The 18,281-nt window shown below is 37.9% G+C and overlaps 1 protein-coding gene across 1 annotated transcript in view; it reads left to right on the forward strand.

Moving 5' to 3' along the window:
* SFMBT1 (Scm like with four mbt domains 1) overlaps positions 1–18,281 on the forward strand; it is a 127,174-nt gene that overhangs the window by 82,754 nt on the left and 26,139 nt on the right. The window contains exons 4-8 of the mRNA XM_077749550.1: positions 5,565–5,805; positions 14,174–14,262; positions 16,444–16,690; positions 17,588–17,682; positions 18,168–18,269. Coding sequence (XP_077605676.1) covers positions 5,565–5,805; positions 14,174–14,262; positions 16,444–16,690; positions 17,588–17,682; positions 18,168–18,269 — 774 coding nt within the window. The remainder of the gene's footprint in view (positions 1–5,564; positions 5,806–14,173; positions 14,263–16,443; positions 16,691–17,587; positions 17,683–18,167; positions 18,270–18,281) is intronic.

The raw sequence follows: 18,281 nt of genomic DNA on the forward strand, positions 1-18,281 counted from the left end.
CTGTCCTGAGAGCACAGAGCCTGCTTGGGATTCTTTCTCTCCCTCTCTCTCCACCCCTTTGCTACTCATGCACTCTCTCTCTCTGAAAGTAAATAAACTTAAAAAAAAAAAAAAAAACAGTGATGGACACTGTTAGACACACAGTCAAGTGAAAATCGTAGGAATGAAAGACATGGTAATAAGAGATGTTGAATGCCTTTGACAACCTCATTGGTCATCCTCACACAGATGAAAAAGAGTCAGTATACTTGAAAATAAGTCAATATAAATGGCCCAAACTGAAGTGCAAAGAGGAAAAAAAGAGTGGGAGAAGAAAACAGATCAGAACGTCCAACAGCTGTGGACAGTATAAAAAAAGTCTAATGCATGTGTAGTTGGAATCTCAGGAGAAAGGAGAGAAAGTGAGGAAGATACATTTGAAGAGCATAATTCATTCTAGTAGTAGAATAAAAGAGAAAAACACATTATCACCTCAATATAGAGAGAAAAATAATTGGTAAAATTCCATACCCACTCATGATAAAAACTCTTAGCAAACTATAGAGAATTTCTTTAATTTGCTAAAGGATATCTATAAAAAATCTACAGCAGACTTTATTAATAGTAATATGATGTGTACTTTCTTTTATATATGGAGCAAGATAAAAATGTTGGCTAACCTAACAGACACATGAAACGATGCTCGGCATCCCTCCTCATCAGGGAAATACAAATCAAAACCACACTGAGATACCACCTCACGCCGGTCAGAGTGGCTAAAATGAGCAAATCAGAGAACTCTAGATGCTGGCAAGGATGTGGAGAAACGGGCACCCTCCTACACTGTTGGTGGGAATGTAAACTGGTACAGCCCCTCTGGAAAACAGTGTGGAGGTTCCTCAGGAAACTAACAATAGAACTCCCCTATGACCCAGCAATAGCACTGCTAGGAATTTACCCAAGGGATACAGAAATGCTGATGCATAGGAGCACATGTACCCCAATGTTCATAGCAGCACTCTCCACAATAGCTAAAACATGGAAAGAGCCTAAGTGTCCATCCACGGACGAATGGATCAAGAAGATGTGGTTTATCTATACCATGGAATACTACATGGCAATGAGAAACAATGAAATCTGGCCATGTGTAGCAACATGGATGGACCTTGAGGGTGTTATGCTGAGTGAAATAAGTCAGGCAGAGAAGGACAAATATCATATGTTTGCACGTATAGGAGGATTAGGAGGAACTTGACGGAGGAACAAGGGGGAGAAGAAGGGCGGAAATGGTGGGGGAAAGGGAGAGAGGCAAACCATGAGAGACTCTTGAATGCTGACAAAAACTGAGGACTGATGGATGTGGGGGGGAGGGGGGATGGGCATGGAGGAGGACACTTGTGGGGATGAGCACTGGGTGTTATGTGGAAATTAATTTGACAATAAACTATTGTAAAGAAGAAAGGAAGGAAGGAGAGAGAGAGGGAGAGGGAGAAAGAGAGAAAGAAAGAAAGAGAAAGAAGGACGGACGGACGAACGAACGAATGAAAGAACGAACGAACGAACAGATTTCAGGGGGAAAAAATGTTGGCTAACCTGACTTCTGTTTGATACTGTTTTAGAGGTCTGGCTAATACAAGAAGGTAAGAAAAACAGTTAAAATGTGTAAGGATTGGGAAGGAAGGAAAAATGTCATTATATACAGATGAATAAAATAACTTACAGATATAGAATTAATGAGTAACTTTAGCAAGATTATTAGGTACAGGGTAACATAAAAATTTATTTTATTTCTATATACTAGCAACAATGAAAAGTGGAACTGAAAGGTGTAATTTACAGTAACATAAAAACATCAAATGACTAAGAATAAACGTAACAAAAATCTGTGAAGTAACTTCAAACCATTATTGATATAAGTTGGGGCGCCTGGGTGGCTTAGTCGGTTAAGCGTCCAACTTTCGCTTAGGTCATGATCTCGCGGTTCGTGGGTGCGAGCCCTGCATCGGGCTCTGTGCTGACTGCCAGCTCAGAGCCTGGAGCCTGTTTCGGTCTGTGACTCCCTCTCTCTCTGACCCTCCCCTGCTCACGCTGTCTCTCTCTCTCTCTCTCTCTCTCTCTCTCTCTCTCTCTCTCCTAGAAATAAATAAAACATTAAAAAAAGTTATTGATATAAGTTAAAGGAATATGCCTTGTTTATGTAACGGAAGACTCAGTATTGTAAAGATGACAGTTCTCCCAAATAGATCTATAGAGTTACTGCAACCCATGTCAAATACCAAAAGAAAATTTAGATAGAAATTGACAGTCTGATTCTAAAGTTCATGTGGAAATATAAGGGAGCCAGGATAACCAGATACAGCTAAAGAATAAGACAAAACAAGAAGACTTGCTGTACTAGATTTCAAGCTTAATTAAGGCACTGTTGTGCTACCCTAAGGAAAAACAAATCAGAAGCAGATCCACTTTTGTGGGGACCCTTGACTTATAACAAAGGTGGCAATTTCCAGTGTGGGGGGGAAGGTCAATTGTATATGCATCTTCAAACAAATAAAACCTGACTTCTACCTAATACCATACATGGAGAGTAATTCAAAGTGGATATTAGTTCTAAATATGAAAGACTTATGAAAAATAATGCATCTTTATGACTTCTAGGGATAGGGAAATTTTGTTTAAAAAAAAAGAAAAAGCACTAACTTTTTAAAGGAAAAACATTGATAAATCAGAGTATATTAAAATTAAGAACTTCCGTTCATCAATCAAAACCATCAAGGAAGTGAGGTGATATTTACAACATAAGTAACTGACAAAGACCTGATATCCAAAATATAGACTTCACCCAAAATACGCAAGAATCTTAGCCATTTCCCAAAAGAGAAATGTAAATGGCTAATAAATATTAAAGGTTTCCATCTTCTTAATAATGAAAGAATCCAAATTAAAATCCCAGTGAGAGGGGCACCAAGGTGGCTCCATTGGTTAAGCGTCCCACTCTTGATTTTGGCTCAGGTCTTGATCTTACAATGGTGAGATTGAGCTCTGGGTCAGGCGCTGTGCTGACAGCAAGGAGCTTGCTTAGGGTTCTCTCTCTTCTCTCTCTGCTCTCTCTCTCTCTCTGAAAATAAATAAATAAACATTAAAAAAAAATCAACTCACAATGAGATACATAACACACCTTCCAGAATGGTTAAAATGAAAAGGACTGAAAACAGACAAATGTTAGCTAGAGTGTTGGAGCAAAAGGATTTTTTATATTACTGGGAGAGTAAACTGGTGCAACCACTTTGGAAATGGTTTGGCCGTATCTGTTATTGCATTCCATGTATATATACACCAGAGACACAAAAATATTTGTGTTGTCATGACACTATTAATTACGGTCTTTGAAAGCTGCAAACTTTTCACAGTGTCTCCTATTTGTAGCATTAGAATGGATACATTGTGGCATATTTGTATAATGGAATAGTAATACACCAGTGAAAAGAAATAGATTGTTAAACGTAACATGAATGAATCCATAAGCAGTGTTGGGCTGGAGAAAAGCCCACACAGAACAACATTCATACTGCATAATTCTACTGATACAGTGAGGAGTGCACCAAGGCAGTTGATGGAAAGGGCAGGGGTTTTTGTACAGGAAGTAGGACTTTCCCTCCCTGGCTGTCTTTCCAGGACTCCCCTCACTGCCCGGTGTTTGTGATTGCTGGGTTGCATTTCTTTGTCAGGTCTGCATGGTCTCCCCTGGAGTTTAATAGTTCCTCATTCCTTCTTTATCTTTCATGGCCTAGGCATTTTGAAGAGCATATAATGTATCAGTTATCTTATAGAATATTCCTCAATTTAGATAACTCATAATTAACTTGAGTTTATACAGATTTGAGAAGAATTCATAGAAATAATATTGTGCTTTTCTTGTTGTATGATATCAAAGGTGTTGATACAATTGATGTTTTAGAACCCATGATGTTAACTTTGATCAGTTAAGATGGTGTCTGCCATAGTTCTTCACAGTGATGTTACTGTTTTCCCCTTTATAATTGTTAAGAATTTTATAGGAGACCCTTTGAGATTATGTGAATATCATAGTCATTTTTGCACTGATCCATGATTCTTGCCTGTAGTGTTTATTTCTGTGTTTTTTCTAATGATGGTTTTCTGTTTCTATCATTTTTCTCTATATTGATTGGTCTTCTATTCTAAGGATGTATCCCGTCTTCTCTGTTAAATATTTTTTTTACAGTGTGGACTCAATGGTTATGGTTTAAATCTATGGGTTATAATCCATTAGTCTTATTATTTACTTTATTGTTCAAATTATCCCTAATGTGACCATTGGGGGGATCCTTCTGGTTGGCTCCCGTGTCCTTTACAAATGCCCTTATCGTTTTTGGAGCATTTCCTTATTTTCTGGTATCACAAGATAATTCCAGGCTCTTACTATGTTTTCTCTACCCCAAAATTGGTATCACTTATTTCTCCATGGAGCCCTTGTTCTTTTTATTGGAGGATAGCATTTGGGAATCAAGATGTGTCCAATGAATTTGCTTATTGTTGATGAGTATCGTTACTTCCAGTTCCTGTCAGTTCACCGAAGTGGGAGATGTGGGAGATGTTTTCGCACACACATACATACACTTCTGTACTATTTTCTGTCATTGTGATCTTGTTCCGATACTGCTGATTCCAATTCAACACAAGTTTCATTCTAGTCTCCCCTTTCCCTGTTTGTACCTGGCTCTCATTTCTCACAGTTTATGTATGTACTTTAATCTTAGTATACACATGAAGTAGTTCACCCATGCCTTTGTGACCATATAATTTATGATCTAAAGCAGGCCACTTTGAGAGAGAAACAGGCCACTATTAAGTATCATTCAAGGATAACAGGTATAAACATAGACTGTTTCAGGGAAACTGGGTGGTATGGGTCTCTAACATATGGTACGTATTATACTAATTTATTATCTATTATCATCATAGCTTATTTTGTCTTTCTCCTTTTCTAGTATCATAAAAGTTTTTGGAATGATCTAGAAATCACTCTTGAAAACATAATGTGTTGAAGGCTATTAAAATAGTGAACATTTAGTGATTTATGTACTTAATATAAAACATTTTCTGTAATCATAGTAGACTGCTTTGGTGAAAATATTGAGTTCTATTAAAATTCGTTCAGAGTCGCCTGGAACAGGGCAGCACTGCTGTTCCTTGTTTTATTTGGATCACTCCTGTGAGGTAGAATTGGAATTTCTCAGGTTTCCCTTGAGAAGACTTTATTGCATTTAGTGCTTCAGAATTGTAAGTCTTAGAAAAGAATGGTGGAAGGGCCCCCTGGGTGGCTCAGTTGGTTAAGCGGTCGACTCTGGATTTTGGCTCAGGTCATGATCTCACAGTTTGTGGGATTGAGCCCCGCATCTGGATCCATGCTGTCAGCGAGGACCTTGCTTGGAACTCCTTATCTCCCTCTCTCTGCCCCTCCCCACCCTCAAAATAAATAAACAAACATTTAAAAAAAAAAAAAAGTTGGCAAAAGAAATACTCCTTTAAGATACTTATCTGATGGTTAATAAAATCTCCCTGCTTAGGTGGATACACGCTTGCAAAATGGATTTGCTCCTGGGATGAAGCTGGAGGTGGCTGTGAAAACAGACCCTGAAACCTACTGGGTTGCCACCATTATTACTACCTGTGAGCAGTTGCTGCTGCTCCGCTATGATGGCTATGGCGAGGACCGGAGGGCAGACTTCTGGTGTGACATCAGGAAGGCCGGGCTATACCCCATTGGGTGGTGCGAGCAGAACAAGAAGACCCTTGAAGCCCCGGAAGGTAATGAGATACTTGTTATCAAGAGATGATACGCTGCTGCCATGGCTATGCCCTTGAGGTTTTCATTCTCCCCTGCACATAGCTTTTTCTAACTTTTTGGGTTGGCATTTTGAATAAAAATATTTATAAGGAATAATGCACATTTCCCTATCTTTAAAAATTATTTTCTGGGCCTCACAAAGCCTTGCGTTTTTTATGATACTCATTGGGAGTGTCAGTTGCTTATCATCCTGTAAGATCATGAGGCTCTCTGACTTTGGGGCTTGTAAGTCTGTGTGTCTTTAAGTACATTGATTGGGCCAGATTGCTATGATGTTGATGCTCAAAATCTTCAGAGTTTATTGCCCTCCCTCTTCTCACCCCTAGATTGTCTGGGACCTATGAACTCTTAAAATGAGTCAACTGAAGTTCCTTTCCAGGAAAGAGCCTTACTGAGAGTAGAATCCAAATTAAGGACAGAGACAGTAGGGCAAAAGGAGGAAGAGGGTCATGTAAAGGTAGGGAAAGGGAAGAGAGGCTTCAGGCTTCAAGAAAATACCAGAGCTTATATGTTTTTCTTTACTTATTTTGATAAAATTTTAGATTTACAGAAAAGCTGCAAAAATAGTATAGAAAATTCTTAGAGACTTTTTGCCAAGTTTCCCTAAATGTTGACATTTTACCAAACTTAACATTCTCCTTCCTTCTCCCTCCATCCCTCTCACTCTCATACACACACACCTGCATGATTTTTTAATGAATCATTTGAAAGTCAGTTATAGACATGATGCCCTTTTACTCATACTTTTAATGTTCTTTTAAAAATAAGGACGGGGCATCTGGGTGGCTCAGTCAGTTGAGTGTCCAACTCTCAATTTCAGCCTACGTCATTATCCCAGGGTTGTAGGATCGAGCTCTACCTCTGGCTCTGCACTGGCCATGGAATCTGCTTGAAATTTTCTTTCTCTCCCCCTCTGCCCCTCTCCTACTAACATGCACTCTCTCTTTAAAATAAAAAAAGAAATAAATTTTTAAAAAGGTTATATCATCTAATAAAAATTTTTTTTAAAAAACCAAGGACATTCATTAGTACAGTAAATAACAAAATAAGGAAATTAACTTTGATTTAATACTATAATTTGTAGATCTTATTCAGTTTTTACCCATAATGTTTTTATAGTAAAAGGAAATCCCAGAGCATGTATTTTATTCATTTGTCATGTCTCATAAGATTCCTTTAATCTGGATGTTTCTCAGACTTTGTCTTTTGTGACTTGGACATTTTTGAAAGTTATAGGGCAGTTTTCCCAATAATGTTGATTATGCCTTGTTTCTTTTCCTGGTCCAGGATTCAGTCCAGGAATTACACATTGCATTTGACTGTCACGTCTTTTTACTTCTCTTAACCTTTCTTTGTCTTTCTTGGTGTTGATGTTTTTGAAGAGTACAAGCCAGTTGGTCTTTTGGAATATCCCACAGCTTGGGTTTCTCTGATGTTTCCTTAGACTCAGATTGTGCACTTTTGGTAGGAGACCTGCAGAAGTGACACTGTGTCCTCTAGGGCATCACTCATTATTAGGAGACACATGCTGTTGGTTTGTTCTGTAACTGGTGGTACGTTAACTTTCATCACTTGATTAATTTGGTGTATGTCAAGTTTTTCCACCCTAAAATTACTCTCATAGCTTTTAATTAATAAGTATCTTGTAGGAAGATACTTTGAGGTAGTGTAAACACCTCATCGCTCTTCACTGTTACCCACTATTTTTAGCATTGATCGATCATTTTTATCTGAAACAGTTATTACTCTAATATTTATCAAATGGTATTTTCTAATTCTGTCTACATTTCATAATTGGCTTTCTGCAATAGAAAGAGCTTTCCTTTCCCCCCATTTACATACATATACTTAATGTATGTGTGTGTATTTATGTATGCATGTATGTCAGTGTAGACTCATGATTCTTATTTTACTCAATGGGTTATGATCCTTACTGTCATTATTTATCTTGATGCTCACATTATCCTAGATTTGGCAAGTGGACACTCCTTTAAGCTGCCACTAATGTGTCCTTTGTTATGTTCCCATCATTCATTCTTTGAGTAGTTTCTTATGTTTTAGTTCAAGAAGCTTTTCTCTGCCTCAGCACTGAAATCAGTCATTTCTCCAAGAAGTCCTAGTTTCCTTTGGTGAAGAATGGTATTTTGAAATGAATATTTAGGGGGTTCCTGGGTGACTCAGTCAGTTAAGCATCCAGCTTTGGCTCAAGTCATGATCTCGTGAGTCCCATGTTGTGCTCTGTGCTGACAGCTCAGAGCCTGGAGCCTGCTTTGGATTCTATCTCCCTCTCTCTTCTCCTCCCCCACTTATGTTCTCCCTCTCTCTCTCAAAAATAAATAAACATTTAAAAAATTTTTGAAATGAATATTTAGGTGTTAGGGTTCTTGAGGATATGTGGGCTCCTAGCTGCCATATTTTTAAATGTTTTGTGAAAAAAACAGCAGAAGGAAGCTCTAGAGACATGAAGCTACCTGGCCCATCATCTCATCTTGAGTCTAGGAAAATTCATCTAATTTAAATGATTTTAGTTGAATACAAGGTTATTATAATGAGAGAGAGAAGGATGGAATAAAATACCTCTGGAGAAACATAACCACAAAAGAGATAAACACTGTGTCACATAAAAACATTTCAAAACAAGCTAAGAGAAAGTAGCAACAATAATAGAAGCAGTGAGAAAAAAATATAAATAAAATTATAAAAATTCAGAAATGAGATGATTGGAGAAGAGAAAGAGAAGGTGAAAAGGAAGAAAATTTGTAAAATAAAAAAGAAATGAGCAAAGACGGGGTAAAGTCCCTAAAGAAAACTGCAACAGAAAAACAATAAGATACTATAAACTGTAATTCACGAAAACTTTACTGAAATAAAATAGGACTTGAAATACATCTAGAAAGGGCTCACTATGTCCATAGGAAAATCCAGTGAGAACAGCTACATCAAGATGTGTTGTAATGACACTTGGACTTCAAAGTAAAAAATAATCCTAGGCAACAAGTCTAAATTTCTTAAAAAGGAAGGAAAACAAGATTGTCATCAGACTAATTGACAATAGTGCTTTTTGATAAAAGATAGTAGGGTAACATAGTTAAGAAATTCAGTAAAAGAATCTATGAGACAAGAGTTTTGCATCTCGTCACACTGAACTTTAGATGTGAAGGGCATAAGCACACCGTTGGGAAGATGTGAAGACTCAGGTTCCTTTGAGCCCTTCCTAAGACATCCACTGGAGACTGAAATTTAGGAAATCCCAGTGAATGAAGAAACATCAGCCTAAGAACTGTTACTGAAACATTAAATATATGTGTAGCTATAGTACTTGGAACTAAGTGACAGGTATGAAGGAGACAGTGTAATATATAAGAGTTACACACTGACCTGTAGATAGTGTCACTATACAAATGTGGGACAGCAGAGTAGGGAGGGCACGTGCATAGAGATAAAGCTCACTCACTGCCTTTTTTTTAAAAAATTCTTTATTGCAGAGTAATTTAACTAATTGTCTTTTTTTTTTTTTTAACTAATTACCTTTTAAATGTTAATTGAGAATAAAAGGCTGTTGCCCGAAATGAGATGGTGAAGAAGAGGAGACAAAATAAGTTTTGGCTAATGTTACTACTGTTTATCAGACAAAGAAGTAGAAAATAGTCCAAAAAAGAGAACTAAAGTGTTATATAAAGGTATTAATATAAAGGGAACTAGGAGAATAAAAACACAAACCTTTCTAATTGCCAAAAGATAAATTTTAAAAAGAAAAAGTATATGTTCAAATAAAATAGATCACATAGTGAAAGACTATGTATACATACACACACATACCAATAATTGATAAGGTATTTAACAATATGACAGAATTGAGGCCATACCTATTGGTAATACCCATAAATGTTAATGGACTTACTCTTCTATTAAAAGTAAAAAGACAGTTCATGTTAAACCCACTTTTGTGCGGGTTTTTTTTTTTAATTTTTTTTTTAATTTTTTTTAAAATGTCTTATTTATTTCTAGGAGAGAGAGAGAGAGACAGCGTGAGCAGGGGAGGGTCAGAGAGAGAGGGAGTCACAGACTGAAACAGGCTCCGAGCTGGCAGTCAGCACAGAGCCCGACGCGGGGCTCGAACCCACGAACCGCGAGATCATGACCTAAACGAAAGTCGGACGCTTAACCGACTAAGCCACTCAGGCGCCCCAACTTTTGTGCTGTTTTTAGGAGACATATATAACTGGAGATATTCTGAAAGGTTTAAAATACAAGGATGGACAAAGATATATAAAACCAAATCAAATAGAAAAGAAAGTAGGAGTGTATTTCACAAAGGTAGAATTCAGATTAGAAAGCATTATAAGACACAAAAGGATACTCTACATGCTAAAAGCTGCAGTGCATGGTAAAAAGGAACGGGGACCATCTACCTACAGGTGGGGAGTGTTCTCCAGGATATCTTGTTTTTTTGTTTTTTGTTTTCTTTTTAAATTGAGTTCACTATTTTTTTTAATGTTTTTTTATTTTTTTTATTTTTTTTATTTTTTTTATTTCTAGAAGAGAGATAGAGACAGCATGAGCAGGGGAGGGTCAGAGAGAGAGGGAATCACAGACTCTGAAACAGGCTCCAGGCTCTGAGCTGGCTGTCAGCACAGAGCCCGACGCGGGGCTCGAACCCACGAACCGCGAGATCACGACCCAAGCGAAAGTTGGACGCTTAACCGACTAAGCCACCCAGGCGCCCCCAGGATATCTTGTTTTATGAAAAGAGAAAATGTGTACAGAAATGAAGGAGGGGGAGAATATATGAATATATGTGAAGTTCATTTTTTGAAATAAAAGGATAAATCATTTAAAAAAGTTACCTTTGGGGAAACAAGGAAATGTAATGAAGTGGGGACAAGGATAGAAGCTAGATTTACTGAATGCATCTATTTTGTAAATTTGAATTTTGAACAGTGTAAGTATTTTATATAACTATAAAACAAATTTTAAAGAAATTTTTAAAAAAATTTTTTTTTGAAGTTTTATTTATTGCTCGGAGAGAGAGAGAGACAGCGTGAGCAGGGGAGGGTCAGAGAGAGAGGGAGTCACAGACTGAAACAGGCTCCAGACTCTGAGCTGGCAGTCAGCACAGAGCCCGATGCGGGGCTCGAACCCACGAACTGCGAGATCATGACCTAAGCGAAAGTCGGACGCTCAACCGACTAAGCCACCCAGGCGCCCCTAAAGAAATTTCTAAAAAAAAAAAAAGGCAGAGAAATGTAACTATGTATACAGGTCAAGAAGTGACCTCTCAGAGAACTATTTCATTGGCTTTCAAATACAGTAATTTAAAGGTACATTCCTAATAGGGATATAGTGTAACAACAACGAAAGTAAGCTATTTTTAGTAATCATTGTTGATTGCAAAGTTGATATTATTTTTAAAATAATATTTGGGTATTATGGGATAAAGTCATAATGAAATGTATAATTAAGAACTAGGGGTTTCAGCAGGAGAGAAAGGAAACAGAGCTTAGATATATGAAGTTAAGTAGAAACAATGTCTTCATGAATTTGTATTGGAAGTGTCCATATGGACTCCTACAGTGATATATGTCTTTAAAAAAAGATCTTTCTTAGTTCTAGATACTGAAAAAAACTAGAAACACAAGCTTAGTATAAAGAATATTTTTAGAACACAAGCATTCTCAGCACCCTAATTGTGAACTCCAGATACCACTTTCACCCAGACAAATTCAGACTCCTTGGAGAAGGAGCCAGTTCTTGTACTGGGGCAGGAAAGGTACAAGCTGAGCCTGGGACACCGTTTATACCGAAAGTAAGGAAGATGTCAGTGACTATTTACTTCCCAAAAGAGACTGCCTCTGGTTAAAGACAGGACAGTGTGAGCATCAGGACAATAGCTGTGATGACCTGAAACATATCGTATGTACTTTAGTCTATAATTTTCTAGTGAGGCTTTTAAACAGAACTCTCCTTGATCACCTTTGGAGGATGCTAGGGAAGCCGCTGATGATTTTGAAAGCTGGAAAATACAGGGAAAGGTAAAGAGAATCAAACATGTATCCTGCTTTTTTTCCTGTGAACTATAACTCAAGGTAATGAAGTAGTTAAAGAGAAATTTTTCTTTATAGAATACTTTTTGGTTAGTATACATGAAAGAGATGATGGGAAAATCACCATTTTTAGCCCCTGATGAATCAGTGTATCTGTGTAGTGACCATTTAAAAAAAATTTTTTTTTTAATTTTTTATTTATTTCTGAGAGAAAGACAGCGTGAGCAGGGGAGGGTCAGAGAGAGAGAGGGAGACACAGAATCTAAAACAGGCTCCAGGCTCTGAGCTGGCTATCAGCACAGAGCCCAACGCGGGGCTCGAAACGCTGAACCGTGAGATGACCTGAGCCGAAGTTGGACACTTAACCGACTGAGCCACCCAGGTGCCCCTGTGCAGTGACCATTAAAAGATGCTAACACCACAAAAGGAGAGACAGCCAGACTGAATCCGCTTCTTGATGGAAGTGATGGAAGATTACCACTCCACTTATGAACAGTTCTTGACTCCCGCTCAAAAGAGTCAGATCTGAATTTTGGCTGTAGCTATAAACACTGATTTATATGGAATACAGAGGTCAGTGGAACAACCAGCTACCACCCACAGGGAGGCTACTAGTAAAAGCAGACTCAGAAAAACACTAAACAGACTAAAGGCTCTTTTTCAATAAATACGCTGCTAGAAAAAGAGAGAAGGGGGAGAAGGAACATATACATTAAAAGAGACTTAAGCAATAAATCAACCATTTGCAGTATATGCGTCTCATTGGGATCTGGATTTGACCAAACAAATTGGAAGAAACTATTTATGAGACATTTGGGGGTATTTAAACATGGACTAGATATTTGATATTAAAGAATTATTGTTAATTTTTAATAGTGTGATATTGTGCTTATATAAAAAGTTATTATTATTATTATTTTTTTTAGAAATACATACTGAGGAGTGCTTGGGCGGCCCCGCTGAGCTTCCGACCCTTTTTAAGTTTATTTATTTTGAGAGAGAGAGAGCGTGTGTGCATGTGAGAGAGAGCAGGGAAGAGGCGGAGACAGAGAATCCCAAGCAGGCTCCACACCCAGCGCAGAGCCAACATGGGGCTCGATCCCACTACCGCAAAATCGTGATCTGAACTGACATCAAGAGTTGGACGTTTATCTGAATGAGCTACCCAAGCACCCTGAGCATCTGACTCTTGATTTTAGCTCAGATCATGATCCTAGGATCATGGGATGGATCCCTGTGTCAGGCTCTGGGCTGAGTGTGGGGCCTGTTTAAGATTTTCTTTCTCTCTCTCTCCCTCTGCCCATCTCCCCAGCTTGTGCTCTGGCTCTCTCTCTCTCTCTCAAAAAAAAAAAAAAAAAAAAACCACTGAGATTATATTGGATGAAATTATATGATATTATATGATACAAATATATCAGGAATTGGATTCTAAATAATCTGTGGTTGGGTTGGGTGTATGGTGTGAAGGTATAGACCAGGGATTGGCAGAATATCTGACCAAACGGTAAATATTTTAGGCTTTACAGGCCATGTAATCCCTGTAACAGGGACCTACCTTTGTGGTGTGAAAGCAACCACAGATGATATGTAAACAAATGGACATGGATGTGTTCCAGTTAAACTTTATTTATAAAAATAGACAGTAGGCCAGAGTTAGCCCAAAGGTAGTTGTTAGCTAACAACTCCTGGTCTGGATGGAAAGATTGACCATGACGTGACAATTGTTGAAGCTAAGGTACATGGAGATTCATTATACTCTTTTCTCTACTTTTATATATATTTGAGAATTCCCATCATAAAAAAGTAGTGGGGCACCTGGGTGGCTCAGTCAGTTAAGTGTCTGACTCTGGATTTTGGCTAAGGTCATGATCTCATAGTTGGTGAGATCAAGCCCTGCATGGGCTCTGCTGAGAGTGCAGAGCCTGCTTGGGATTCTCTCTCTCCCTCTTTCTTTGCCCCTCTCTCGCTGTCTCTCACATGTGCGCACTCTCTCTGAAAATGAATTAAAAAAAGGAAGTAGTTACCTTTTGGATAAAAATAGGCCGCTGTTACCTGTATTCTCTTTTGTTTTATGTATGCCTCTTATTAAACTAATTAGGAAGTAGCTGTATCTAGTGGGGGATTTTTTTAAGCTCTGAAAGAAGTAATACGTTGGACTCAGATATTAAAAGTACAAATTACCTCTAAACCACTTTCAGTGGTTTAACGTCTGTGTATTAGTTTTTGTTTCTCTGTGTTCTGCAGCTGACACTATGAGTAATCACCCATTTATTCCCTCTTATAGGCATCAGAGACAAGGTGTCTGATTGGGATGAGTTTCTGCGGCAGACCCTGATAGGAGCGTGCAGTCCTCCCGTTCCCCTGCTAGAGGGCGTGAGTATTACCGCTTGCGGAGCCAGTGTGCAAAACCATTCTCCTCTTCAGTGATGTTTCTTGTCCAAGGAGTCTTAAAATTGGTTGCTCGTTTAGCACTCTAAAGCAATAAGCAATATTACTACAGGCACAGATGATAGGTATTCTTGGGTATAAACTTATCCTCAGAAGTTGCCAACTGGCGCCTTACTTAGCACCTAAAATGTTCTGAATTAGTTGCTAACACGTAAAAATCTAGTTTTCCAGAATCTTTCATGAAGTCAGAAAATGTGGCCTTTTGGGGCTCTCTGTAACTGAGCAGGTATTGATTCTACTTCAGGAATTTGTTTCCTACCCCTGCTGACTTGAGACCCCTTTTCTTTCACTCAGAAGACCCTGGACCTATAATATCCTTACCACCTATCTGCTTTCAACAGTCCTTTTAAATTAGGGTAGCTTCTGAGCTTGTTAGTGAATATAATACAGATTTCTTGTTTCTGTGAAATCAGTTTATTGGTTGTGACATTTCTAAGTTATATTTTGTTGCTTTCTGTCATAGCAGTTACATGCTTTGTGGCATATGTGAAATGCAGTGTATGGATGTTCCAGTTTCTTTACATCTTTGCCAACACTTGTTAATCTCTTTTGGTTATAGCTATGCTAGAGAGTATGAAGCAGTATCCAATTTTGGATTCGCATTTTCCTAATGACTAATGATGTTGAGCATCTTTCTCTGTACCATTTGCCGTTTGTATATCTTTTTAGACGAAATGTCTTTGCCCGTTTTTAAATTGGATTTTTTTATTATAGAATTGTAAGAGTTCCTTATATCTGATAACAAATCCAGATCAGATATATGATTTCCAGATATTTTGTGGATTGCCTTTTCACTTTCTTGGTGATATTGTTTGTAGCAAAAAGTTTATTTTGATGTAGTCCAATTTATGTTTTGCTGCTGTTGCTTATGCTTTTGGTGTCGTATCTAAGAAGACTTTGTTTAATGCAAGGTCACAAAGATTTACTGCTATGTTTTCTCCTAAGTGTTTTAGAGTTTTGACTCTTAGGTATAATTCTGTGATCCATTCACATTCCCCTTCAAAACTCTATTGGTGGATACTCTGTTTCCGGCTGATCTTTGTATTTTATACTCAGACTCATTTCACTATGCTTAGCCGGGGCCTGGCACATATACCAATAAACAGTAAAATTTTGATGAATGTATAGAATCATGAATGAATTAATAGATACCCAACTCTACATTGACCATGATTCTGACATCCTAATATTTAGCTGTGAATGTGTTCCTCCATTTGTTCGTATGTTCTTTTGCACACAAATGAGTATGTGAGCACTGTCATAGAGCAGTTCTTATTAGGGAAAAAAAAAATTAGTTTGAATATTAAGAAGTGTCTAAGTGATGATATTGGAATCAGCATTCTTTTTTATTCTTTATTGTAGCTTTTAATATATTTCTAGAGTAATAATTATACTTTTTCTTTCCAGCAGCATAATCAAAACACTGTGTTCATAGGAACATTGTTGTGAAATGAGTAAAAAGTCAGAAACAACTGAAATGCCATCAGTAGATAAATAGATAAATTACTGCCCACTTATACCACAGAATATCAATAAAACAGTATAAAATAATGAAGAGGACTTTGTATGTATTATAATAGGAAGATAGCTGTGGTGTACTCAGTAACAAACACAAATTGAAAAAGCGTATACAGCGCTCCCATTGTTCAGCAAATACAAGACAGCGAGACAGACACAGGTAGATACTGACTTGTGTGTTGAAAACCCAGTGTCCGAGTGGGTGCCAAGGTGCTTATCGTGGTTCTTTCTTAGAGGTGATATTGGGAGAAATTTTGACTTTTGTCTGGTTTGATTTTTTGTTTAATGGTGGTCATAATTGCTTTTATAATCAGACTGAGTAATGGTGATATTTTTAAAATTCTTACTAGATGAAACTGTATAACATAGTCTTAGAAATCTGTTAGAGTAGTCTCACTGCCTTGTAAGTAAGATTTTCTGGAATATAAACATTTTCATGCCATCTAGAAACAATACTGTAGATACTTGTGTGATATTACGCCATTCAGTGACATGGCTTTGAGTGGATAAAAATATAAAGGCTCATTTGAGATCATTTAAAACTTGACTTTTAAAAATACTGTGTTAACTTCTTGTCTGTACCTACAGCTCCGTAATGGGAGGAACCCTTTAGATCTCATTGCCCCAGGCTCCAGGCTAGAGTGTCAAGCTTTCCGGGACTCATTGAGCACTTGGATCGTTACTGTAGTAGAGAACATCGGAGGAAGGCTGAAGCTGCGCTATGAAGGACTGGAAAGTTCTGACAGTTTTGACTATTGGTTGTATTACTTGGATCCATTTCTTCATCACGTTGGTTGGGCTGCTCAGCAGGGATATGAGCTTCAGCCCCCATTAGGTGAAGAGTAATAGAACATTTTTCCTTTAACTGTTACATTATGGTTATAGTATGTTTTTATTAATGTTGATAAGACTGAAAAATGCATTATTCTACATATTATGACAGCCTTTGTGCAGTGGAGAGATTGTAAAAAATGTATACGCAGTTAAGTACCTATAGTTTTTTTCAGTTTATTAACTTAGTAATTTGCCACACATATTGATGTACTCATGGACTCCTGCCCCAGCTCATACTGACCCCTTACCAAAATTGAAGAAAAATTCTCTAGGTAGCATTTAGGTAGGTATAAGAGTAGGATAGGTCTTGGTTCAAAGTGAGTTAAAGTGATTAAAAGAAATAACAGTGAGATCAGAACGGGACTTACTGTTAAGCAAGTTTGGATGTTCTGTTATTTTCTGGCCTACAGCAATCCTTATAATCTCCCTGTAGGTATTTTCACCAGACTTGCTACTCAGGTCTGAATAGAGGAGACAAAGTACTGAAGTTAATTCTCAGTGGGTTTTTTTTTGTTTTGTTTTTTTAAAATGTTATATTTATTTCTGAGAGAGAGACAGCATGAACAGGAGAGGGTCAGAGAGAGAGGGAGACGCAGAATCTGAAGCAGGCTTCAGGCTCTGAGCTAGCTGTCAGCACAGAGCCCAACACGGGGCTCGAACCCAAGAACCGTGAGATCATGACCTGAGCCGAAGTCGGACGTTCAACCGACTGAGCCACCCAGGTGCCCCCAAAGTACTGAAGTTAAGATGCAAGTTCTTTGAATGAAGATGGTGTAAGTGGGCTGGAGTCCTTTCTTTTCCCCGGGGAAAGTGACTTTTTGTTTACCCAAGTGCTTTCAGAAGTTATAAAGTGTGTAAGTTCTCCTCATTTAAAACATCCTGTCTTGTTTTACTAAAGCCATTCAGCATCTAAAGAATGAAGGTGAGTGGCAGGAGATCCTGGCCAAAGTGAAAGAGGAGGAGGAAGAGCCATTGCCTTCATACTTATTTAAGGTAAGAACAGAAACACGGTGGATAGCACTTAACTTCTCACAGTGGGGTGGAGCACAGGGAACCCTGGTCCGTGAGCTGCTGTGATGCTCCGAGGAGGAAAGGGGTTTGAAGGCTGGAGTGATGGGCGGCCTGTTTTTCTTCTAAAGGTAGTCTAGGTTTCCTCCCAGAGCTCTCTTCAAGAATTTGTCTTTTCCACTTGTAACTACATAGCCCCAGTTGTTATAAAATAAACTTGTTTTCCTCCAGATGGCCTTTGTGTGCCAAATAGGGAGAGTAGGAGTACTTCATAGGCTTTTTTTTTTTGGAATAATTTTTTCTGAATAATTTTTTTTCTGAATAATTTCTTCCAGGACAGAAAATTATAGGATTAAATTATTTAAGTTGGACAGTTATGTTATTTTAATTAAGAGTAGTATTTTATACATGAGTATAAAATTACTGTGAAAATACTATAGTTTTATTCCCTCTTGATGTTTACATTTCAGGACAAACAAGTGATTAGCACTCATTCATTCTCTGTAAATATGAAATTGGAAGCTGTGGATCCCTGGTCTCCTTTTGGGATCTCTCCTGCTACAGTTGTTAAGGTACAATGGGGG

The sequence above is a fragment of the Crocuta crocuta genome, unplaced genomic scaffold (assembly GCF_008692635.1).
Source record: "Crocuta crocuta isolate KB4526 unplaced genomic scaffold, BGI_CrCroc_1.0 scaffold463, whole genome shotgun sequence".
NCBI classification, from domain to species: Eukaryota; Metazoa; Chordata; class Mammalia; order Carnivora; family Hyaenidae; genus Crocuta; species Crocuta crocuta.